This window comes from Strongylocentrotus purpuratus, unplaced genomic scaffold (assembly GCF_000002235.5).
Source record: "Strongylocentrotus purpuratus isolate Spur 01 unplaced genomic scaffold, Spur_5.0 spur5_scaffold_9, whole genome shotgun sequence".
Taxonomy (NCBI): Eukaryota; Metazoa; Echinodermata; class Echinoidea; order Camarodonta; family Strongylocentrotidae; genus Strongylocentrotus; species Strongylocentrotus purpuratus.
Genome location: NW_022145615.1, coordinates 31,204,527 through 31,231,966, shown reverse-complemented (window position 1 = coordinate 31,231,966; position 27,440 = coordinate 31,204,527). Strand labels below are relative to the sequence as shown.

Below are 27,440 nucleotides of genomic sequence, written 5' to 3'. Positions count from 1 at the left end.
AGGAATGAAGATGATGTGAAAGCAAATAAAAGAGGTGAAAAAGTGGGAAAGATGTAGAAAAGGGGAAATAAAAAGAATGAATATACACAGTATAAAAGGCCTTGTTCAAATATGAAATGGAGATAACAGTGGTGTTATTTTTATGATGTAAAGTGTAATACCAGCCACGTTTCTGTAACTTTTAACACAAGGCTTAGTGAATACGTGCAAAACCTTTTGATGCCTTAAGGTGCCAAGGGTTCAGACGTTAAAAAAGGGGCAGTTTTCTTTTGTGGCGGTTTACTGTGTCATTTCTGAACAAGCCTTAAAGGTACTATGTCCCATTTGCAGGCCAAAAAAATGAAAAAAGTTAAATTCCAACTGCATTTGAAAGATAATACTAATTTAGAACTTCCCTAAAAAAGGTGGGGCTTAAAAATGTCTATAAGTGGGAAAATAACAACTATTAGTTGTCAAATTGACTTTAGGGCTACAGAGCCCAAAAGTAATAGTCTTGATTTTCAGACAATTGTACCGAATGGTCATACGTTTTATGCTGCGCAAAGATTCAATCAGTTTAATCTTGGCCATCACAAGAAGTGGGTTATTGATGTAGACAAATGCTCATGTACCCTTTACAACTCTTTTCATGTATGTTATTACCAAAGAAGAAGAAAAAACCAGTCAGTCACTCAATAGTGTCTGACAGTGAAGTCTAGCAAGTAAACGGGTTTCCTTGCATAATTTGAATATGAGGACACTGCTAACGTTTAAATTTCACAGATAGGACATACATGACATATTCATAATTCCTGCAAAGTTCTACAGCATTTGAGGTTGGCTGCAAAAGGGACATAGTACCTTTAAGGGAGAGTAACGACAGATAGAGGAGAGAAACAAAGGGAATTAATGAGAAAGTGGAAGGACAAATTGGTGAAATACAAGGGGAAGAGAATCTCAGGAAAGGGATTAAGATTGACACAGGTAATAGATGTATAGAGTACCGAAGTGTGTCGTCGTACTGGATTTTGTGGTGAACCTCATGCACAGGCTATGTGATTAAGAACCAGTAACCTGGACGACAAATGAGTATGACGTTAGCACTTTGGTACTCTATAGAGGCAAGTATCTTAAAAACTAGAAATATCAACACATATGTCAAACTACATAGAGTACCGAAGCTGCGACATCATAAAATTTTATTTTTGGGATTTCTTCATTTTTTCTTCATTTTCCAAAAGAAAACACTGAGTTCCTATAGGAAATCTTTTTATTCAGATGGTCATATCTCAGCCAATACTTAACATATTCAATTGGTTTTCAACATTTTGACATTATTTTTTATGCTCTTTCAGAAAATGAAGAAAAAAAATGAGAAATTCCCAAAATGGATTTTTGATGACGTCACACATCACCACTCTATTGCACAGGCATACAAGAATGACACAGAAAAACAGCAAGTTTCATCTTTGAAATTTTTAATATTAAATATGTGACATCTTTGTGTAATCTTAGAGTCCTTTTTAACTTTCCATTTACATAATGTACATTGAGTGCAGGGTAGACGGTGATGACACAAAACATACAACATCAACAAATAACTTGAGGTAAATAGTACAAACACATCCATTCTTAGACAATGTGTTACTTGGCTATATAAAGACATCAATAATTTAAAGAGAGTAGAGTAGCAAAATGGTTTGTTATGCTGTAATGCATAGCAGTGCTTAGCATTGGTCGTTGAATTATACATTTACAAGTGAAATGGTTGTACTGCTAACGTTATAACAATATAAGCTTAATACACACAGAGTGAATTCAATGTAAGTACCAAATATTAGTTGATAGACGTGATAATTTCATGACAAGCAGAATCCAATAAATTGTTACAAAGTTGCTATTGCAAATATACTAAACTTGAATTCGTATTTGAAGAACGTGTCTTTAACAGCTTGGTGAGAATAGAACACTTGTACAAGTAAACAATTGCATCATAATCACTCGCAACACGTCCAGAACAACTACCCCAGCCACATACATCTACCACCTGGACAATTACTACCCTGAAATATCTTGCCTAGGACAACTACACCTAGATTTTTTCCCCACTTACGAGACAAAACTGGCATCAGGAGGTAATTGTTTTAGAGGTATAATCATTGATTGAGAGCCAGAATGGACTTAACTCTATTTAAAATATCTGTTTAAAATAAATTGGTAGGCTCTCTCAGCAGATGATGTAGATTTTGTTCAAATGGTCAATTGTCTTTAGAGGGTTATTGTCCAGGGGGTAATGGTCTGGGAATAGTTGTCTAGACTTGAACAATCAATTCATCCTATTCCTCTTAAGTCTTTCTTGTATAAACATGATATACAAAAAACGGGAACCCTTCATCTCAAAACATAAACAATTTCCAACTGCATTTATCAATAATGAATATACAATAGAACCAACCAATGCACCTCATACTTTCTTAATAATTTCCTTTGCACAGATAATCGTTTTCTTTTCATATAAATAAGATTTATACTTACATTCCAAATACATTTTGAAACAAGCTTAAGCATAGTTAAGGAATGACATGTCAATTGCTCTACATTGTATTCAAACAAGATGCACTGAAGAATTTTTTCACAAAAATGATTTCCACAATAATCCTCCTTTAACTTTGAGAAAAGAAGAATTATAATTTTAGTTTAATGTACAGCGAGCAGTTTTTGCCTCTGCACAAAAAAATAGAGGTAATTCATACACTAGCGTTCCCATATAAAGGAACATATTACAATCAATTTCTTGTCTTCTTTTTTTGTGCCAAACAATAAAGGTTACTTTTTCATTTCTGGATAACTATGATTTTTGTAAGGACAATTTTATGGAGATTTGGAAAATACTTTTATTTCATTTTTCCCCTTCCTATCAACACTCTGGCAATTCAATTCACCCACTGCATGATCGAACATAGATTTGAAATCAATAAAGAAATTGAATGGCAAGATATGATGGTGCATGATGTTAATATTATAGTTATGTAACTCTCAAACTTCCTTTGTAAAGTCTCTGTCACAATCTATTCCCGGGTAGTTTGCAGAACGCTTTCTATTTTGATACCATGACTAAATGCTGTGACTGCTGTGAAAAAGAAATTTGCCCTTCATTTTTGATCATAAACGGATATGAACCAGTTACAATTACATCAAAAAGTTAAGCGGTAGGAATAATTCATGTCAAATTTACATTGCATTTCTTGAAGAAGTGTTTTACAAGAGAAGTCAAAATCATTGTTAAAGAACAAGAACAATTGATAAAATGATCTAATATGAAAATATTGTTAAGTTCATACACCTCTAAATATTATTAGAACAAGAACTGTCCCCAAGGGATTTTCACATTTTCATAATCCAATATAGAAGACTTGAAATGCTTCTAAATGTTAGATTTTTAATAAATTTATTGTCTGCAAAATCGTTTTTTGATCTCTTTTGAGAAAAGGAGACAAATATGCTACATTTTTATAAAGCTAACCATTTCATGCAATTGAACATGTCATTAGAAAAAGACATTAACACATAATGCTGTCTGAATAACAAATTGAATTCATTACAAAAACATTTTAACTACTTTATTTCAAGCATGCTATTGGTCCTTATTGATCACTGAGATTAAATCAAGAAATATCAAGATCATAAACTCTTTCAAAAAGTTGAATACATTGATGCAAATTGCCTGAAAAAAGGAAATAACCATCTGAGCTGAATGCAACAAAAACTTCAAATTTAATTGCAAAAATACAAAAAGGAAACATGATCCAGTCCGTTATAACCCCAAGGTGATTTCAGTTCTGTTTTTCTTCACATAAAAGATGAATACATATGCAATAGGTCTTTAGATGTCCATTATTAAATTGTCTCTATTCTATTCTATCTCATCTCGTGGAACTTTAAACACTCTCGTCATGTGTGTTTTATACATTCAAAATGTTTCAATAGTGAGGAGAGTCTTTGAGCTATCAAGTTCTATTTCGTCAGCAGGTGTCAAACATTTTATTAAAACTTCATCACAATATTTTCTTAATTTACCGTATGACTTGATGGTTATACTTTGATGATAGAACATCATTTGATTGTCTGAGCGTCACTTTGATTTTTTTTTTTGTGACTGGAAAGGCCATTAAATGTGTCTTTGATAATCAATAACTTTGTGATTTGTCACATGTGCTGATTACATGATATGACAAGTAAAGAGTTTAACATCGCGACAAGGGTAGGGAACAATCAAACGTGCACAGCGTCTTCAATGGTCGCCATCTTACTCCTCACAAGGAGAACAAAATCAGGTAAAACACTACAGCAGGCTTTCATCTACAAATCTAATCTAATCTAATCTAATCCAATCTAACTGATCTCAAAAACAAGATAGAACCTTATCTGCAGCATAGAAACATGATATAAATGTAATTTCTTCCATTATCAGAGCAATCATGGGAAATAATACTGCAATGTAAGATACACACAAATTCTGACTCAACATGTGTGGCTATTATCGTGCATACTGCCATCCACAAAACAATGAAATAAACAACTACAAATAAATGACATACAAGGGAGAAAATGGCAACAAAATATTCAAACCAGGAATACAGTAGATATCTTCATTGTCATATGCGTTATTGCACCAAGAATTCTGTTTAAACCTGCCTCCCCCCCCCCCTCCTCTCCCCTAAGAAAAGTAGTAACCTTTGCACAAGCTTATCTCAATTAGCCAGTCTCCTTAGCTACAGCCTACATGCCCAACTTTCTATTATATCGTTTTTCTTCTTCTCCTTTAAACAACAGGCCTTGATCTTGTACTGGAAACAGTTAAAAAAACATGAAGCTATTAGTATATCTACATGTATGATAAATATAATGTGGTACAGGGAGATTGATTTGTGTGGCATATGAAGAGTTAAGTTTGATTGTAATATATTATGAAAGGAAAATCCAAAAATATAATGAATATAAAGTTGAATAAAAGCTTTGTAATACCCCTGCCCTGAAGAACACACAGAATAGCTACTTGATACATGTAAGTACGTCTAATATTTCAATACATTTACAAATTGTAAAATTGAGTTGAGAAACTTGAGATAGATACTTTGATGAGTTGCCAGTTTGAGATCCTAATCCTAAGGTGACGATGTCGTCGTCCTAAGATTCCTGACTGACCCTTTGTGACCCTTTGTGACCCTTTTGATGATGACGTTTCAACCACTTCTATGCTGATCATAGGGATGAACTGTGCAGATGTTCATGCCAGTAATATCTTTTATGCCGTCAGCCCATGAAACTTTTGGCCTACGGACGTTTCCGTGACCCTCGACAAGACCTTGGGTAATGATCTTCTGAGACTTTGTCTTATTTCTTGTGAGCTTCCACCACCATCCACAATCAGAGGGCCCAGGAAGTTGAGTGTTGACAACAGTGGATAGAAAACGTCAGTACTGAAGAAGGAATCTTATACTTGAGGTAATTCCAATCATCAAGGAAAAGCTGAAATAATGTAGATGTAGTACTTTTGAATACTAGTAAATGTCATGTCATGCTATCCTGTAAGTACTTAAGATTTGTTTTTTAGTAAATTAGACTTGTAAATACTGTAGACTTGTTTCAGTACCAATACATTAAACACTTCTAAAACCGAGTTGAGATAGATACTTAGCTGAGCTGCCAATTTGAGTTGTTAAATTCCAAGACAGCAGTTGGCGGGATACATACATTTTATGTACATGTAGGTACTGGAGAGGGAATCTAAACCTCTGGTACATTTAATCATTCGGGAAGATAAGAGAAATAGAGTAGAAATGATGAAGATAGGAAGCATTGTAGTACTACTGTTTATATTTTATAACTATAAGGGCTACACAATAGTGCTGTAAGTACTCAGTAAGTACTTTTAATATGCTCTAGTACAACAATTACACTTAACAATAAACAATGACTTGAGTGAGTTGCCAATTTGAGTGGGGCAATGGATGGATTACAATAATGATTTAACACACAATGACGAGTGATACTGAAATGGGAATCTTAACCCTATATCAACACTATATTTTTAACCTCTGCAGAAGAAGAAAAAATTGACACCAAACATTCAAGTAGAAAAGGGGAAAATCAACTATAAATGTACTCCTTAATGTAGCTATTTTTGTCTTCATTTTTGTACAATATAGTAAAAATTGGAATGCAAATGCTTTTATATCAATTTTCCAACTCTTTCAACACAAAAAAGTCAAGCACCAATCTAATCCAGGATCGTCCAATACATGAAACTTCTTTCTGGCTTTCAAATACAATAATATTAACCAAGATTCATTGCTCGGATTCGTTTACAAAATACATGAAGATAGCACACAGGAATATCAATAAGACTTGAAGTATTAATAACTAGGAATATACAGACATTAGTTTTCTCTTTGTATTACATTAGTACACATAAGTATGGCAGTACCACTGGGAAGAGTACATACATGATAGCTGCAAGGGGATAGTTTGAAAAGAGAACTTTCCTTCTGTTATTTCCTTCTTTTAATATCCCTACGAATACATAACTGAGTTGAAACGAGTTGAATTGATAAATATTGAATTTAACTTAATATGTTGATTTCATTGTACACCCCCCCCCCCCCCCCCCTCACCCTTCAAGGAGAACATCTCAGTCCCACATATACCCTGTATGTACAAAACTTGATAATAACACCAATCACTAGCTTTATAGACACTGGTCCATCCAGTTAAGTATTAAACATCATAGAAAGTGAACCATGTGTGAACAGATGTGAAATACACATAACCAACACAATGTGGAGATGAGAAATGGTCTTTGTGAAAACATAGAACATTTTCTATAACTTCTTCTTAAGATAGATCAAATCATGACTCAAGTACGATTTGCAGACACATATCTGCACAAATGACAAACAATGTACATGGAAATACAAAGCCATTAAGTATGTGTCCTCCTTGAAAATGAGGTCCAACTTTAATAGACCACAGGCATTTATGTATGCATTAAAGCAGGCAAGATGACATTATCTTTCCTTCCTTCCTTCCACCCTCTGTTCTCTGATATTGCACCATATAAAACAAAACAAAAGCAAATGAACATCCAGAGGTTTTCAACGGCTTACTGATATAGTATGGCAAACATAACCAGGGGCATGCCACAGAAAGTGAAAGAGATGGAGAGATTAATAAGATTGATAGCACAGTGAGAGAGAGAGAGAGAGAGAGAGAGAGAGAGAAGTAAAGAGAAAGGAAAACAAGAGAAAAGAAGACAAGAGGAAAGAAGAAAGGAAAAGAAAAGAAGAGAAGAGGAAGAATGGAAGGGAAAAAAAGACGGAAGAAAAATGAAGAGGGGAGAGCGAGAGAGAAAGAGAGAGAAAGAAAGTGGAAAAGTCACTGATATAAAAGGCAGAGTTTAATTGTCCAAATGAATCCTCATCTGAAGCTGATATTGGTCCAATTAGCAATCAGACCCTGGCATTACTATCACAGCTGACATCTTTTACTTAATGACAAATTAATAAACTGGATATCTTTGTTTGCACAACCTCTCAAGATCTCAATTAGCAAGCAATATGTTTGCACTTAAGACCAAAACTTAATTTCAAAACACTGCCACATCTGCTGAGTTTTGCCTTTATCTGCTACTTCATTTATCCTCTCTTAATACTGCTTTTTCTTTCGCTCATCTACCATTTGCCCTCCACAACCATTCTGGATCTACCAGTCTCCATCTCTCGGCTGTTCCCATGGTAACCGCTTCTTAAACGATGAAGTCTTTATACCAATCCATTTCTCGAGATGGCTCAGATGCGATCACTCGGTGACACCGGTTTTCCTTTCAATTCCATGTCTTGTCTTGTATTCTCCTCATATCATCCTATTCATCGAGTCCAATGTGACTGCAGCAAGGCATTCAACCAGTTCACAATGGCTCCTTCTCACTTCTCTATCTCAAAGGATGCAAAAAAGAATTCCAAGACACGCCCACCCTCAGCATTCCGTGCACTTTCCTACCCCTACCCCGTGCGGTATCGAGCCGTTCCCCGTCAGGCTGCCGTTGCGATCCTTCGGTGATGATGAGGGTCCCGTTACTATGGGTACCTCTACGCTACCGCCGGCTCTATTTCCCCCATTGCTAGCTCCCTCTGGTTTGTTGTTAGACATACTGGTATAGAGGTTCTCATTGTTTTTTGCATTCTGATCTAATATAGAGACAGTCTCAAGCTCCTTGGAACTCATATCAGCAGGGGCCGCGCTGGCGTTCAGCTGCTCGTTGAGGAAGAAGCAGTTTTGGGCAAAGGAATCACGGAGAAGGCCATAATCCTGCAAGTTAAGTATTATCTCGCCAAACAACGGTCTTAGCTTCTCCTGATACTGCCAGCAGGCCATCATGATTTCTTGCCTGGGATTAGGGTGAGAGAAAAGCAGAAAGTTAAATAGTGAACAGTAATTCATATAATGACACCCCCCACCCCCCACCCAACTCCCCCATACTTACCCACATGAGACTAAAATCTAAATTGACTACTTTGTATTAAACTGGGAACAACAAAAATGGGAGGAAACTTTGCCTAAACAAGTTGACCACAAATCTTTTTAAAGATATTAGAATACAGAGGGCACAAAACAAGTTGTTTCAATAATCATTAAGCTTAAAAAGAGAGGGGTGGAACCCGATATCTCCTAAGAATAGCAAAGCATACAGACGAATGAGAACTCAATGTCTTTCACTCAGAGTAAATCACAAGAATGAATGAACAGAAAGTCAAAATCACTCAATATTAACCTTACATACATGTATATTTCACTACAGGAACAAATCATTAATTATTTTCTGGACAGAACAAAACACAAAAAGCATAACTAGAGAACTAGTTAACAGTTCCTTTTATCAGACTTTGTACAGTATACATCTGCACTACACCTCAACCAGGGGCATACGCAGGGGGGGGGGGGGTTGACCCCCCCCCCCTCAATTTTTGTTTTAATTTATATAAAAAAAATTGTGCTAAAGGGTGACAAAAAAAAAGGACCAGACACTGGCCAGTACTGGAAGTGAAGAAGAAGAAGAAGACGACTTACATTTTTTCTGGGCAGTTTTCTGGTGGTCGTAGTACATTGCCTCCTTTGATATATTCTCCAGCTTCTTCGTTTGATAGGCCTTGGTAGGGCAGCTCTCCTAATGTTGCCATCTCCCATAATAAAATACCAAATGACCTGTGCACGGTGGGGGATGACAAGAATAGTTTTGAGGAACTTGTTTTTATGTGTGTTTGATTGAGAAGATACATGTATATTAGAGAAAGAACAGTTGCTTTGTATAAAAGGCTTATGACAAGGATAAGCAGATAAGGAAAGACGCATACAGAGAGAGAAATTATAAGTTTCAAACTTCTCTTGAAAAGGGAGATACATGTATAAAGAAAGATGAAAAAGAATTACATGAGAAATAATTAAAAATTAGAGAAAGATAGTAGCACATTCAGAAAAGAAAACGCATATATAAATGCAAGGATACAAGACTTCTCACAACAAAACCACTAAATCTATCACTACAATTATATCATTAGAAGTCCTATTCTTCTTATAATGTTTCATATGACTGTTTGTTTGTCTTATTGTCTGCTCACCAAATATTTGTACAAATGTCTGTTTGTCTAATTGTGTACAAACCAGACATATGAGCTTTATGTTTATGAGACATATGTTTTGAACACACCGTTCTTGACAGACTAAAGAGCCATCCATATGATATGGAGCATGCTACTTTAAATGTTATGTATGTCTGTTTGTCTGATTGCTTGTCTAATTGTCTGTTTGTTTGTTTGTTTGTTTTATTTTCTGCATAAAAAAAATACAACATGCATTCAGTAAAACACTGAAGACATAAAATAAAATAAAATAAATGGCTGGATAGCCTATATTCAGATGCCGCTGGTCTTCCTTGGGACCAGAGGGAAATGTCTGTCTGATTGTCTGATGATCTATCTGATTATCTGTCTGAATGTCTGTTTTTTTGTGTCTGATTGGTACTCACCAGACATCTGAGCTTGCTTGGAATACACCATCCTTGACAGATTCTGGAGCCATCCATCTGATAGGTAGCATTCCACCTCTCTCCTTACGGTAGTAATCAGACTGATAGATGTCTCGTGCTAAACCAAAATCTAATCGGAAGAAGATAAGGAGAAAAATATAGAAAATACTGATTGAGCATACTTAAAACCATCAGGCTTACACCAGTAGGAGATGAAAAGGTAATCATTTGGTTGTATATTCTGTAATTATCAACAACAAAACCAACAAGACCTATGCCACAATAATGAGACTCCCTTATTTCTCTTCTATCCCCATCATTAAAAGAAGTCATCATCATCATCATCATCATCATCATCATCATCATCATCATCATCATCATCATCATCATCATCATCATCATCATCATCATCATCATCATCATCATCATCATCATCATCATCATCATCATCATCATCATCATCATCATCATCATCATCATCATCATCATCATCATCATCATCATCATCATCATCATCATCATCATCATCATCATCAATATATCCTTATCATCATTATCATCATCACCATGATCACCAATTCGCCTGTCTGACACCGCCTTGTGATTCCTATGATGTTTTACAACATTGTTCTTCATCATACCTGCTACTTTACACGTTCCCTCTCCGGATACAAGACAATTCCTGGCCGACAGATCTCTGTGAACGTATTTCCTGGCTGCTAAGAAAGACATCCCATCAGCGATCTCAGCGGCCATGTTGAGGAGCTGCTCTAGGGTAGGGACGCTCTTACGATCTATCAGCTGATAGGTGAAGGAAGGATGGGATTGGAGAGAAAAAAAAGAGTGTGTTAAAGTAGTCACCCGAAGAAACTCATGACAACTGATAATTATGGACAAATTATACATGGATGTAAAGATTTTCTCTTGAAAAACATGAATAATTTGCTGGAAAATAATATACATATCATGGAAAGACGTAAATGCTTTGGGGTTAGCTGTGTCTCGCATGTGACGTCACAAATCTCTACGGAAGACCGCTGAAGGCAGAAAAGCTGGATCTCAAAATTAACATTTTTGAAAAATGATTACTGCGGGCCCCAAACATATTTTGAAGAGAAAAGTTGTTATATTTGATCAGTAAGGCTTCCCCTTCGCAATCATATGAATTTTGAATCAATTCAAAACACTTTTGATTCTTCAGGTGACAACTTTAACATCATCGCAATAATCACTACTCCACTGTCTCGCAGTCTTGAATGATTTGAAAGACATGATAGGGTCACAAGATTTGGTCAGTAAGTTTACAATTCTCATGAAAGTGGTGTATTAATTAAAACAACATCATGAACAACAACAACAAGGTTGCTTCATTAATGTCAATATACAAACAGCACTGGGGGTATCCATAAATTGTATAGTGGTATCTTGTAAACTGTATCAAAATTATCCTGTTGATTTTATCAATATTCTTATACAATACTCTGGAAAATGTGAGCAATTGTTCTTTAACTTACTGGTAAGTCTTGTTGGTTCTCAGGTCTCCTTGCTCTCAACCAGTTTTTGAGGTCACCCTGCGCCATGAACTCCATTATGACGTATGTTGGTTGACCTTTTGACACAACGCCTAGCAACCTCACGACATTGTGTGCATCAATAAGTCTGAAATAAGAAGTGATTATAAATCAGTATTATACCTTCAATATTCACATCATCAAGATCATTTCATCTATGTCTTGATCATCTATGAGAGGTTCATTTTCACCTCCATACCATGGTTATCATTTCAATTTCTTCTACCACCATCCTCATCCTCATCACCATAATCATCACCATCATCCATCTCATCAATCATTAAAGGCATCGTTTAACAATGTTAGATCTTTTGATCTTGATTTCCAATCATTATTGATAATCAGACAGGCGATCAGCTTGTAAAAGTCATGGGGTTCCTAACTGACCTAAAGTTTTATAATTATCATTGCAGCATGAGCTAAATCCAGGATTTTGTTTCAGAATCTGAGACAAAGATACCCAATCCCTTTAAGGAACTACCACGAATGATACTCACTTCATGACGGATGCTTCATTCAAGAACTCAATCCTGTCTCTCATGGAAGCGTTGGCCTGAACAGACTTGATTGCCACCCTAGAGATCTCTTCTTCCTCCGGTAGGATGCCCTTAGCCAGACCCTCGTACACCATACCAAAGCTGCCCTTGCCTAGCTCTCGGATGATCTCTAGCTTGTCACGGGGGAACTCCCACTCATCGGCTACATACACTGAGGAAATTAAACAAATTAGATCGGAGATGATTAAATCAATGACATTTCTCAAATAAGATTTTGCATGTATGGGAGGTTCCCTTCAAAGAAGTGTCTACCATTCTCTCGGGGATATAATCTGTTTTTTTTTTAACCAGAACAGCAACAACAAAACAAAAATACATCCCCTTACAAATTTACCTACAAACAAAATGAAACAACAGTTGTTCAGCCAAATAAAGATACTGTTTTTGAACATGTTATATTTTCCTTTTAAAATTTCTACATGTGAATAAATGTTTCTTATCAAAGTAATTGAGATCTCATAGACTTAAATCCTAAAATTACTTTACAGATATCCTTTTCATCATGACATTCTGTCTTAATGATCAACTTCAAGTTAGAATATTGCTTCCAATAATCATTCTCGTTGAGCTATAGACTGGTTTCCTAACACATTCAAATTTTATGCATAATTTTTAAACATAGGTTGTTCTTGATACCTAAAAGCTTGCCCGATGCTTACCCGACATAGCAACAAGTTATAAATGCACACCGGATTCTGAGTATTGTATTTGATTTGTAAATAATAGGTTAATGGAATTAACTTGTCAGTAGGTCGGAGGTCCCCAAAATAGAAACATCCATGAATTTAAATGTATTAAAATCCTGCATATGAATTTCACAAAACTTCAACAAAGTGTACCAAGAAATGACTTATAATCAGCAAACTTACTATCACTGGTGCTCATGTATTCTGGATTGACAGACGCATAGAGAACACCATCAGGCATTTGGTCTTTACGATAGCTGTGAAAAGGAGACAAAAAAGAATATAATCCGTTATCAGCCATTCCAAAAGAATCTTTTCCAAAATTCAATGTATGATCAAGTCTATGTAAAAAGAAACTTAGGGAGTTGTTGGTGAAAATATTCAGTGAAACCTAAGGCAATCAAATGAAATTAAAATTAATCTAAAAAAAAAAATTTGTCAAATAAGAATTGCATTGTTAATGACAGCTAGTTTTACTGCAATTTTTGTTCTCGTAAAATTTCAAATTGCAGTGGTCATACACAATTGTATTTTGTCAAACCATTGATGTAGTCCAATAACTTACTGCCATCTTAGGAAGATAATGATGAAGACGATGATGATGATAACTGCTGCAATGCTGACTGCTATCGTTACTCCCATCATAGGAGGTAGGGCTTTATCAGGTTCATACGTAGGATCTAAAGGAAGACAGAAGTAAATCATTTGCTTAATGTCATTGGTTATTTCAGAAACTTATCTAATACATTTTCAAGCTACCAAATGAATTCCAGTCAAAATTCATTTATTCATTCCTCCAACAACAGCATTGTGAGTTATAAACTTAATAATGCAATAATTCATCAAATTTATTGATTATTTAGATGGAATCATGTGGTGACTTCTCATAAAAAGGTAATTAGACTTCATATCATAATCTTTATTTACTGTATTTCAAAAATGAAAAAACAAATTCTTGATGGTTTAGCAGAGAGAATGAGAGGGCATGAGGCATACTTACTGTTTGTTATATCAGGTACACTGAACATGACAGGTTTGGTCCACGGACCCTCGCCAGCGAGTGATACCGCCCTCACCATCGCTGTGTAGTTACCGACCTTTAACCCCAGTAGTTCCGCTCCTAACACTCGTTTGTAACCCTCTGCTGACACACATTCGGTGTTCTCTGTTGACTGTGTCTGAAGTAAAAAGAATAAAATGAAACATCCTCAATAACATAGACTTTATAGTAGGCTTACGGTAGCACCATGTGAGAGAGGGGGAGGATTGGGATGTCCTGAAAAGGACAGTCGGTAATGGTATGGTATGGTATGGTATATTTTATTTATTCACGGTTAAAAAACATAGTACAATTGTGCCCGCATTCAGCAAAAGCTGTTTTTCAGCAGGGCCGTGATTACATATAACAGAATATAAAACAATGAAAATACGATTTACAAACAAATATGCAAGTTATAATAAGTGAACATATTTACAGAAATTGAAGTACAAAATAGAATCATAGTGATTGAGTGTGTGTAGTCCTGAAAAGAACTGTTGGTAATCTTTCCTGCGCTAATAGTTTTAAAGAGAACTATTGCAACGGTTGGAGAGGATGGGTAGTAGGAGGGGCTCGACGTTTCGAACAGGTTGACTATCAGGAGACTGTTTTGACTACATCCAAAGGTCGATATTCTGAATGAATGTGAGGAGGGAGGGGGCTAAAATTGAATGACATAATTAAATAGGTACAAATTAGTAGAATTGCCTCCAACAAGGAAGGCATGAGGCATTTTGCAAGGCTGAAATCCAAATAAAAATTGTTATCCTAATGAAGTTTTTCCCCTTCCCCTGCAGGCTTTGTAAGACTAGGTTTAACCTGCTAGTAGACAAGTACAAGGATAGTTTCAAAGCCTCATATTATCAAAAATGGAAATTACTTCTAGCAGGTAACAGCATCTTCTCTTTCATAAAAGTTAACATGAAGTAAAAAGTCAAATAGTGAATCACTTTATGGCGATCATTTTTAAATGAATAAGATAATACATGTATCTTAATCACATAAGACCTCTACACGATGAAATGATATGTAATTTTTAAGTTTGTTTTGTAATTTTTTGTTTGTTTAATATGTAATTGTTTATCATTGTATTTTGTTTGTTATAGCGCTTAGAGATTTCGGTGGTAAGGGCTTTATAAGCACCGTTTTTATGATATTTATTATTATTATATTGATTCAGGTCAGGACATACCACTGGTTTAGGTGTTGAATGGCTCTCTACCACTGTATACGCATCACGTTCATCTCCGACATCATCGACCTCCACATCCATCATCTCAAACCTAATCTCATGGATGACGATGATGCCATTAGGGTTGCTAGGCTCGGCCCAAGTCAGGTGGACTCTGTCTGTTGAGGTGTGGTTTATCATCACGGCAGACTCGATCTGGTCGGCTGATTCTGTGAGCAAAATGAGAAATACCAAGTGATAGGGCGCCCATCCTAGCCATAGTAAATGCTGCCACCTTTATTTGCTATCCCCCTCCAATGTTATTTTTTGTCCTTTTTTTTTTTGGTCTTTGGGGGAGGACAAAAGAAGAGAGGAGTACATTTGAATTTCAAAATCAATTAAGTACTGTATATCTTTCATGTGAGCATGCGAGTTCCTGTGCATTCACAAATGTTCATCATCATTATTATTTAAAGTGGGGCGGTCGGCAGTTTCCACGTGCAGAAGTTCATAATTCGCTGACACCAGACTTGATGGAAACCATTAATGGGTTTACAAGCCTGCCACACATCAAACATTCAACAAATACTCCCTCGTCTCTTGAAGAGTCTTCAGGTGGTGCAAATATCAGATGAGGACATATGGGGAAAAGACATTACGTCATTACATAAAGCTTGTTGGTCATAAAACTAAAGGCTTATCCTAGCGATTGACAACAACACCTTTTATTGGGTAAACACTTGAACAAAAGGTGTTGAGACCCCACTCCCCCCCCCCCCCTTTACAGTCAGCATTTCCCTTTTACGAGGGGTTACTGACATTCACGTCATGATGACACTCTCTCCCTCCACTTCTTCTTGTCTGAGCATTCATCTCATTTAGACCAACCTTACTGCTTCACCATATCTTTCCATGAAATCTGTTATTTTCATGAAAACCACGCAAGCCTATAGAAAAGGGGGTTGTCTGTTTTAAGAAAAATAACATCACATACCCTAACCTTAGCTTAACGTGAGAATCATAAAGACATCGTAGAGCAGTGTAATGGTGCTGCTTGCAAATTTAAGAGGAAAACTATGTTTATTCATTGAAATAAAAAATGTTAAAAAAAGGTTTGGAATATGTTATACAATTTTTTTTGGAACAAAAATCTAGAACAAGGCTTCGATTGCATTGGGACACTAACAGAAATGTTAATATTGAAGGAATAGAGACTAAAGCCTTATTGAGATCTGACGCGGCAAAACCGCATCTTTTTAAAAATTTAAATGATGACGCTAAGTGTTATACAAGTCATTTTTCTGTATCTTATAACACAGAGTTAAGTGAATAAACGTAAGACAGTTGCCATTCATTTACACATCAGAAAACCATGGCGGCTTACCGCCGCCATCATATCTTAAGTGTGACCAACCTTTAGGCAGTGAACGTCCATACATGGCCGCAGCACGACTGCAATCCTTGGAGTTACAGGCTTGCAGGGTGATGAAGTACTCTGTGAAGTGCTCCAACCCCGTCACATGGAAGGACTCCACCAGTCCGATGACTCTCTCCTCCACCCTCGAGGGGGAGGTGGTGGAAGCGTTCACCCCCGTAGCAGGGCTGCTGGGGTACAGGGAGCCATTGAGGTTGAATCCAGAAGTGGGTGTGGTCGGTATAGGGGTGATGAAGCTAGTGGTGGTGGGCGTCGTCCCTGCATCCTGGATAGCGCTGCCTGGGACATCTCGTTTCTTGCGACGCCGCGTGTCAGGTCTGTTATAGAGAGGATTTGGAATGCAGGATGCACAAAATATTAGAGAACTAGTGTTGCTTCCTGGTAGATCAAGTTACACCCTACCTGTTCCGGTATAACAACTGCAGCAAATCCATTGCATGAAAATCCATCGCTTGAAAATCAGACATGATTCTATTCCAAATATGGCATAACACTCAACAATCTCACGATGCAGATTACATAGACTCCTTGGTATATTGTATAAAAATGCCACAATGAAAACAAGTATTTGATCTTGCACCAAAATAAAAGGTAGAATGCATCACAAACTGTTGTGCATTTGGAAATTATGCATTAAATACATGTACAAGTGATAAAAAGGGATTGTGAATTTTCACATGCATTACAAATAGAAAACGTAAAAATCCCATACACCCTGAAAGTACAAAGCAAATAAAACTTTATGAAAACTGTGCCCACTTTTTAAAGCTGAATTTTCACTTCATTTCCTAAAAGACATACAGGTTAACATTAAGATACTGCGATGAACCTGAAGTTGAACAGAACATGTCAACAACAACAAAAAATATATAAATTGTGCTAACTTTCAAATTGACCAAACAAATTGCAAGATTGTGTATAACAAGAAGCTGTTTAGAAACACACACCAACCCTTGATACAGTAAAGCAGTAATCTAATGCAGACCACAATATGTGAACACTGAATTTTGAATTCACTTTTGGATATTCCACTTATCTAAACTGTTCATCACTAATGTACTTTCAAGAAAGACAATTTATTCTTTGAAGGTTGTAATTAATCCACAAAGTAATTTTGATTAAGTCACGTTATATAGATTTCACTCAGCGACATTTCATTCTACATAATTTCTGAACTAAAAAGCACTTTACAGTATTTGAGTAGTACCTGATTAGTTATTTTCCCTGAACCTTCCCCTCCTCCCCCCCCCCAAAAAAAATGCCCTAAAAACAGTTTGTAGCCCGATTCATTTTGTAAGAACCATCCTTCTCTCCTAAACAGTTTTTCTTCTTCTTCTGAGCAAACTAACCTTCTCATCAAATAAGAGAAAAGGGAATTTTTCATCAATAGATTTGTAAGGAGGATGAATTAAACAATATATCTTTTTGTTTTGAAGAAGTCTTTACAAAATATTCTATTCTAGCTGGAAATAAAAAGTTCTCAAAAACCACTTCCAGATATAGTACATTTTGTTGACAACATAGTGCAATAAAAACCGATTTTAAGCATGGCTAACAAATCAACATGCCGACACCAAAATATTGAAAAATACAAATCAGCATCATGAACCCGCAGAACAGTCATATACAGACAAATTTCAAAGTGCATTAAAAACCACAATGGTGCAATAATTTGGGGATTTTTTGGGGGGTAGCAACATGCAAGCATGAACAATACACATTTTTTTTGCATACAGATTGCATTATTCATTCATTTTTTTATGGCAAGCAAGCTAAAAAAAAATCAAGCATATTAGTAAGTGCAGGGCAGCATTCACATTTTGAATATATATTTATATATATATATAATAATTGTTTTTCCCTCGAAGGAAAGTGACAATTAGTACATACCTACTAATATTAATGTAATCCCTGGTTAGTGAACGTGAAGTGAAGGCGAGACAAGAAGAGTTAAACATTAGTCAAAAGATGATAGGGATGAGGGAAGGTAACCATAGCAACCTGGTATCGGATGGAGGATGAGGGGGATTGGTGATGGGAGAGTAAAGATGAATTAGGGGAGGGGGGCATGAAGGTTAACAACAGTCCCACATACTTCAAATGAGGGGTGGGGATAAAATGTTAATACAGATACAAGTTGAGATATCTTAATGATCATAGTTAAAGAAGGGTAGAGAGAGATTCTGCAGCTGTACAGCGTGAAGCTTCACAGGAATAGGAAGAGGAATAGGAAGATGAATAAGTCTTCTTTTTTTTAAGACCATGAGGATTTCTTTTTTAGTATTCTACATCCCAAACAATATGTTATACACATATTCTGCATGAAATGAATCCTTGAATTGGGGGATTGTGAAGTAAAATTGTACAAATCAAGACAAAGAACAATTGAAAATGAAAACATGATTAAGAAATAAAATGGAAAAAGAGAACAAGGGGAGAAAAACAACAAAACTATTGAAGTAATAATCATAACAGAAACTAAGTAAGGCTTAGGAAATATTACGTTATTGGATTAAAAAATGACAAGGGTAAAGTTTATGACTGGAGAGAGAATAAGATGTAACTTCCTAGACCTGTAACAGATTAAAATCACTGAGAGCATGGGAGATTTGAGATGAAGAGAAGAAATGGATAGATGGCCAGATGAATTGGATGGTACCTGATTGAGTGAAAGAAAAGAATAGATGGAGATACACAGATGATGAATTAGTGGTTACATAAAGGCACTAATGTCTTTTGGCATGACATTCATCTACATTTGTCACTCTCCACCCAGGTGATATTGCAGGAAGAAATTCCTCAAACTGCCATGTGATCCTTTTCAGAGAAGCTCGGCTTAGCCTAATGCCAGTGTAATAATAGTACGGCTCTTAGAAACATTAGTATTAAGCGCAATAGAAATTTTACTATTGTTATAGTAGATTATAGATAGATGAATGAATATATGGATAAACAGATAGATGATCATAAGGATGGATGGATGGATGGATGGAGTGATAGACAAATAGATTGTAGATAGACTGTTTGACAGTTGGCAGAAGGATGAATAGAAATAAAGATGGATCGATTATTGGAATGATTGTTAATAACAGGTGTTCTACAAAAACATAGAGGGACCGGGATCACATAAGATATTCAATTCATTTATCGCATATTTGAAAACATAACAGTTTGTGAGCTGAGAGTCAGAAGGGCGTAAATTCACATCATTTAATACAGGGTTAATGACCTTCTGGCTCTCAACAGATGAGATTATGAAATTCTTGTTAACACTTTTTCTTACTTGTATCAATGCAAAGAAGAGAAGTGATATGCACCAAAATGCAATTTACATTCAATAATCATTCAATTTCTTTGAAAACAGAATTCTTGAGAGAAAACATCAAAAGAGTAAAAATATCAAGAAAGGATACTATTATTATTTGAAAGATGTATTTGTTTATCTTCTAAGTTTATTCAGCCATCGATGAGATTTACCTGTTTTTTAAAAACACATATTAAAATAACATGCTTTATGCAACATATTATTTTATCTTTCATAATCACTGAAAAACTAAATGATGAATCTAAAACCAAATTGGGTCTGTGGTACATGCAGTCATGCCCTGGATTGCAGTTGACATGCAACAACATGTTTTTGAATATCATTATCATCGCTTGCATAAACAACCTCATCCATCACTCTCAGTCTGGGTTAACGGTGAGCTAAGCTCAAGTTTGCTGCTGATTTTTTGCTAGAAATTGAGAGAGAAACAGAGATGGAAAGACAGATCCGAGTGGTGAGGAGTACAAGGGAAGAGAAAGGGCTAAGAGAAAGGAGTAAGAAAAAGAGACAGGGAGAGGAGAGGGGAGGGAGAGGGGGAGAGAGAGGGGAGAGGGAGAGGGGCAGGGGAGAGGGAGAGGGGAGAGGAGAGAGGAAGAGGGGAGAGGGGAGAGGGGAGAGGGGAGAGGGGAGAGGGGAGAGGGGAGAGGGAGGGGAGAGGGGAGAGGGGAGAGGGGAGAGGGGAGAGGGGAGGGGAGAGGGGAGAGGGGAGAGGGGAGAGGGGAGAGGGGAGAGGGGAGAGGGAGAGGGGAGAGGGGAGAGGGGAGAGAGGGGAGAGGGGAGAGGGGAGAGGGGAGAGGGGAGGGGAGAGGGGAGAGGGGAGAGGGGAGAGGGGAGAGGGGAGAGGGGAGAGGGGAGAGGGGAGAGGGGAGAGGGGAGAGGGGAGAGGGGAGAGGGGAGAGGGGAGAGGGGAGAGGGGAGAGGGGAGAGGGGAGAGGGGAGAGGGGAGAGGGAGAGAGGGGAGAGGGGAGAGGGGAGAGGGGAGAGGGGAGAGGGGAGAGGGGAGAGGGAGGGAGAGAACGGGGGAGAGAGGGGAAAGAGGGAGAGAGGGGAAGGGGCAAGAGGGGGAGAAGGAGGGGAGAAGGAGGGGAGCAGGAGGGGAGAAGGAGAGGAGAATGATGGGAGGGAGGGAGGGGAGGAAGACAGATGGAGAAGGGGGACAGAGAGAGAGATAGGGAGAGCGAGCAGACAGACAGACAGAGAGGGAGTGGAGGAGGGAGGGGGAAGGAAAGACGCGACAAGTTTGGAGGGGGAGAAAGAAAGAGAGAGAGAGAGAGAAAGGTGGCGGTGGATAGAATATAAACAGGTTGTGAATGGATAGTTTCAAGTAGTACAAGAAAAAGGCACATGAATAATAAGGAGAGTCTACAAATGCTCGGTGTGTCATGGTGTTTAACATAATTACAAGTATTATTCTATGTCAGAAGAATACAGTGTGAAATATGTATTATAAAATTATCTTTTCTGACGGTACATAATACCTCTAAAATTCCTCATATGAAAATCAATTTCTAGGAAAGACAGACATAGTTTAAAGACCTTCTTCAAAAACTCCCTTCGCTTTTGGTTTTGTAAGTTATTTTTTTCACCCCTTGGAAGCAAGAAATTTGAAACCTAGACTCACTAAAAAAAAATCTGTGCTATTTTTAGCTTCTTTGGATATAACAATTGAATGGAAAAAAAATGTCTTCCTTGAAATGATTTAAATATATTCATGATGAAAGTTATTACTGTTGACTTGGAGTATTCTTTCAAAAGAAATTAATTTGCTACATATTCCTATACTAAAGTGTATTTCATCGGTTTCATCATGGTTGAAAAGCAGCTTCACAGACCAAGGAAAATTTTTTCATTGTTTCATGTTTCTATAAATAAACTGACTTTAAGTGTTGAGCAATATGGACCAGCCACTTTAAAACACACTCTCTCAAACTCAAACAAACAAAGTCATAAAAATGCAATCAATCAGGTAATCTAGCTTTAAATCTTTGTCTCTCCGAAAATATCCATCAATTCTCCAGGCACTTCAAAAAGACCCACATTTTTTGCAAATATCATAAATGTATAAACAAACAATATTGTTATTGTCAGCTGGCGGGGAACGTGAGTTGTTATCTCATCGGTGAGTGACCCTGCTGGATCAGAAGGAAAATATTAACAGGAGGAAGAGGTGCATTTATAATTTCTTGTTAGCATTCTAGTCAGGCATACATAATATTAAAATTAATTCGGTGGTTATGCACAATGCAGATATTGCAGTTAGAGCATGCAACATGGCCTTCATTTTCTTTATTAGTATTACTCTCACCACCGTCACCACTGTTGTTGTTATCATCTTCATCTTCCTAACCCTTACACTTGTCAATATCCACACAGTCACCATCGCGACTATCATCAATCATCTTCAACACCATCATCACATAGATCATCTTCTTTTTCGTAGTCGTCATCGTCATCGTCTTCATCAACGTCGTTGTCATCATCCACGTCACCACCATCACCACTATCTATATCTCCATCACCTCCACTACCCAAACCATCCATCCCCTCATCATCAACACCATCACAACCATTGTTGTCATCATCATCTCCATTATCATCATCACCATCACCGTCATCGTCAACACCATAACAACCATCATCATCATCATCATCATCATCTTTATCATCTCTGGTTGCCATGCAAACAAACCAACCTCCTCTTGTAGATGGTATTATGAAGCTGGTTCTCAAAGTCCTTCTGGAAGCGTGCATCCTCCTCCCGTCTGGCTAGCTCATCCGGATCGATGGGGCACATACAGCATCCTGCTCCTACCATCGTGGTGTTGGTATCCTCATCTTCAGACGTCTCCATCTCGGTGCTCGACTCAGATTTCCGCAGATTTGGAAGTTCTGTAAAACAAGGAGTGAAATTAATAGTTTACATTATAAGAAGGGTTCTAGATCAGTTGACATCAAGTAGGCGTGCATTTATTTTTCCCACCGTGCAAAACATCTCCAATCAAAAATTGATAACCAATGCTCGATATCTGCTGATATGGCTTTCGCATAATTCAGCCAAATTTAATTTGTGCATAAATCTTGTCTTGATCTAGTTATATCTAACTTATGTGGCTATTGTGACTTAACCGAACGCTGTGCATATCACTAATGTGCATATCACTAATGTGCATATCACTAATGCACAAGGTTCAAACACAAACAGGGGCTGCAATATGAATTTTAAGTCAAGAAATGATTCAAGTCGTATGATTCTTACTTTCTCGGCAGAAATCTCTATCGTCAAACTGATGTATGGGCAAGTACTGAGGTTCCCACGTGATGATGTAGTGTGTCAGGTTTCCGTTGGGATGTTCAGGTGGTTTCCAGGTGACGATGAGCTCGGAGGAGGAATTGGAGATGACCTTCAAGCTGCTAGGAGGGGAAGCCTCTGTCAATTGATAAAGAGAAAATATATACATGTATGTATGTGAGGAAAAGCTTAGTCAAGCTTGAATAAGATGCACTATTCCATTCATATGAAAATTTAAAATCATTTTACTTTATTGAGATAGAGAGCTCATTCACAAGAAAGGGAAACATCAGAAAGTTTGAATTATGATATGATTCCAGGCTGAACACGCTGGATGGGGAAAATGCATTTGACACGTTAAGCTATCTTCATGAATAGATCACGGTCTAATATATAATCCCATGTAGACAAACCTTAAACAATGAATTGTTTGCCATTAGCCTGTTAAAATGTATTTTATTTTTCTCTGCATGGTGTGGAGTATCACAGTCAATTTGAAAACGGAATGCCTAAAATAAATGAAATTTCTAATAACACCATCGGCTACAAATCGTAGAAAAATTCCTTGCGCGTGTAACATAGAATCCTTTTGACAAACACTGACCACAAAAATATCAAATGAGGGATGTGAGTAACTTTGTATCCCACATAGACAACCTCATGGTCACTACTATCCTCTTTAAAAGCAACAATCTTCTAAATGCATCAAAACAAACATCTGTAGCATCATCCCTATTAGCCCCACATACTCACTTGCTTCCGGTGTCAAACGATACTCAATGTTACTCCTGGCACTGAACTGCGCCCCGGCGATGGTGTACGTTCGTACCATGAACGCGTACTGTGTCCATGGTTTGAGGTTAGAGACGAAGGTAGATGTTTCGGTCGGTGGGATGTACTGAACCTCCCAAAGACTGGTTCCGCAGGCATCCTCACCGTCTAACTCCGTCACGTTTCGTTGGGGTCTGATGGGGGTGAAAAATAGTACAAGAAAGTGTAGTGTGAAAGGTCTGACGGGGGTAAAAGTTAGTACAAGAAGGTTTGAAAGCTGTCTTGAATGACTGATGTCTTTCAAAATATTACAGTAATATTACAATACTACAAAACAATTTGCAAAGTTTAGAGTAATTATCTTTCTTTAATCCATACCTCCAATGATTCCCTTTTTTTTAATTTGGGAATTTATTTAAAAAATACAAATCAACATATAAACTTGAGCTGACATGATTAAATTACACACATTTGTAAATCTCTGTTGAGGACATGGGCTCATTGATAGAAGATAATGTCAACACAAGGAAACTTGGGAATTAATTCACAAAACCTTAACGTTTGAATTCACTGACATTCGAATACTAGTTCAGCCAAAAGGGATTAGACCACCCAGAGAGATGACTGACAGGTGGCTATCTCATTAACTAAGCTTTCAATTAACATAAGAAAAAGAGGATCATGGGGGACCAACAGGCACCGATTGGGAAGTTTTCTATATAGAGGGAGCAAGTACCTACAGGTAGTACAGTGGGGCTTTAAAGACTAGTGTTTTGATGGTATGGAGGCAAACTGTAATACATTCAATAACGATTTCATGAAACGCTGCCCTAGTACCTGAATCTGATTTTAACCCATTGTTTACAGGAACCGGGTGGTCCCTTCGTTAATGAGAGAATTCAATTGTCAATGGATTAATGTAACTTACGCTTCGCGATATGATAGGATGTAACCGACGATCTCACGCACATCTCCTTTGCCCTTGGGTGGCGACCAATGGACCATCAGAAACGTGCCAAAGAAATTAAACTGTAGATTCAAACGATGAGTGTTACCTACAGAATGAGAAGCCAAGAACAAACACATCATTGGTAGACGTTGCCAAATCAAAACTGAGAATTTTATTTTTAAATCACAAACAAGTAAAAACTGAAAGCTGTAAAATCCAGATTAAAAGGATTTTTCATTAACTTACCATCAAAACAGTTCAATCTCCTCTATTGTTTTCACTTTTATCCAAAGTTCATAAATATTCTGCAAATTTGTTTGTTTGTTTGTTTGTTTTTATTTCTGCATTTTCAAAATGAAACATAATCATATACATAAAGTAACAAATATTTCTTCATTTTACATAATTATACATTTTTTAAGTACATTGAATAAGATGCATACAAACACAAATATAATTTCAATGAAAAAAGATAAAATTACAGAAAATGCAGGAGACCGCCATCATGAGCGGTAAGCTTGAAATCGATGGCGGCCTCGAAATGAAATGATGATGGTGGACATTGCATCTACACATAAAATTTTGGAACTCAAAGAGTAATCTAAAATGTAATGCAACATGGCTTATTAGTTGTATTGAAAAAAGTACAAGAATGGAAGAAAACGCTGCTTATAGAGTATTCAATCAATTTCATACACAGCCTTGTGCATAGAAACAGCCACTCTATTCTAGCCTTTTTCAATGAATCATGACCTGTAAATAATCTCAGTCTCAACAAAGACTGTCCTTCCCAGTTACAATTATGAACAGACATTTTGGGTAATTTTCAGTCTCATCAGCGCCTTTGATTAGGCAACTAGATATTGGTGCTTTATAAATACCTGGATTGGATTTGATTTGGTTTGATTTGGTTTGATTGAATGCATCATTTACTCATTGACTTACAAGCTACTTGGTCTCCGTTGGACGAGAGCGAGACATCAACGTTACTAAGCGGCTCTTTGATGCCGGTGAGATTGTGAAGCTCCTCGATCTCAGAGTAGCACAGCTTGGGGTTGTAGTGGAAGAAGAACTTTCCGTTGACGATGGTGATGTTCGGATGCTGGGAGAAGTCAAAGAGTTGCTGGAGGTTGTTGTTTGCCAGGACGTAGAGGGAGTATTGACTGTAAGAACAATCAAAGAAAACAGGTTATGGTCTGGTACTCCTCTCAAATGTGAGGTATTAGTATAGAGATATTGACTGCTTTGAGAGGCCTGGTTGTTTTATATGCTCGAGGGAACGTGCACATATCCTGCCATGAACCCGAGGCGCGCCTGGGTCTTAAGACATACGTTCCAGTGACTATTGCTCTGCAGGTAATTTCTACTAACAACTAAACTGCTTACTTCAACCTCAGACCTAACACTTAAAGCCTATCTGCACTAGTTTGGCCAGGAGGGATAAGACCTCCCTGCATGGTCACTGGCAGATGATTATCTCATCAAATCAGCTCTCAAGTAACATAAGAAAAAGGGGACCATGGGGAATCAACGGGTACCGCTTCAATAGGCATTGTTGGCTATATAGAGGGCACAAGTAGCTACAAGTAGTGCAGTCCCGCACCGATGTAATCCCAAATTGCTCTATAACTATTACACAGCCCAATCCTATCCCTACATCATTGGTGAAATAAATCCCAAAGTAAATGTCAATGGAGCATATATATGTTACAACACCACTTTAATTATCTTTGTATGAAGGACTTGGCTTTGTCTCTGATTGTTTGACAAGTCATTAAACTCTACACTTTTCAACCGACTATCAAAGAATAATGTACTAATATAGTAACGTCAAGCTTTGTACCATCCACTCCAATTTTGGGGGGAAAACAGAACAGAAAAGCAAAAAAAAAAAACAACAAACATTCTAATTCCACATGACTCCCGGGCATGTATTGGTATCATTTTCTTAAAGTCTTATAATGCGAAATCTGAAACCAGCCAAGAAATGAAAAGCAGACGTCATTCAGAATGAACAATACGCTAGCACGTCAATAATGGTCTGCTAGATGTTCCCACTAGGTTTGTGAGTGAACTTTATTCTGACCCAGCTAAGTACGAGTACATGCTCTCAAAAGTGTATCATTTCTGATTAAAAAGAGAAAAACATGTACAGGTTTATAAACAAAAGACCAAAAAAATGGCATTTGATCCAAGATTTTGATGGATTTCATGCACGCAACTATACTATTTCACCCAGAAACTTCCTGTGCGGTACATGTATGGTAAACCATTGCGTACTGGAGCAGTGTGTTCCCTGTATCAAGCCTATGGCAATGAATGGATTCAGTAGTCAATGTTGCCAGTCTGATTACAGTAGAATGCAGCACAAAACTTTACAATATCAAAATTATGGGAAAATTTCGATAATACACCTGCTTGTATGTATTAAGGAGAATTATATAAAAAATTGTATCAACAGTACAGAACCTATAGCTCTTGAATATTGACTGTTTAATCAGATAACCACTCGGTTAACGTACATAAATGCATAGCTGCATGAAAGTACTATTTTCACAAAAGATTTATAATACAATAGTTGAATTGT

At 37.2% G+C, this 27,440-nt stretch overlaps 1 protein-coding gene across 1 annotated transcript in view; it reads right to left on the bottom strand.

Annotated features, from left to right (window-relative positions):
- Positions 1–7,362: 7,362 nt before the first annotated feature.
- LOC579152 (insulin receptor) overlaps positions 7,363–27,440 on the bottom strand; it is a 34,792-nt gene continuing 14,714 nt past the window's right edge. The window contains exons 5-20 of the mRNA XM_030976478.1: positions 25,799–26,016; positions 24,833–24,959; positions 23,887–24,098; positions 23,101–23,271; positions 22,538–22,733; positions 16,499–16,836; positions 15,181–15,314; positions 13,875–14,046; positions 13,440–13,554; positions 13,058–13,131; positions 12,129–12,339; positions 11,575–11,719; positions 10,702–10,861; positions 10,061–10,190; positions 9,106–9,240; positions 7,363–8,425 (exon numbers count right to left, since the gene is read on the bottom strand). Coding sequence (XP_030832338.1) covers positions 8,014–8,425; positions 9,106–9,240; positions 10,061–10,190; positions 10,702–10,861; positions 11,575–11,719; positions 12,129–12,339; positions 13,058–13,131; positions 13,440–13,554; positions 13,875–14,046; positions 15,181–15,314; positions 16,499–16,836; positions 22,538–22,733; positions 23,101–23,271; positions 23,887–24,098; positions 24,833–24,959; positions 25,799–26,016 — 2,950 coding nt within the window. The 3' untranslated portion in view covers positions 7,363–8,013. The remainder of the gene's footprint in view (positions 8,426–9,105; positions 9,241–10,060; positions 10,191–10,701; positions 10,862–11,574; positions 11,720–12,128; positions 12,340–13,057; positions 13,132–13,439; positions 13,555–13,874; positions 14,047–15,180; positions 15,315–16,498; positions 16,837–22,537; positions 22,734–23,100; positions 23,272–23,886; positions 24,099–24,832; positions 24,960–25,798; positions 26,017–27,440) is intronic.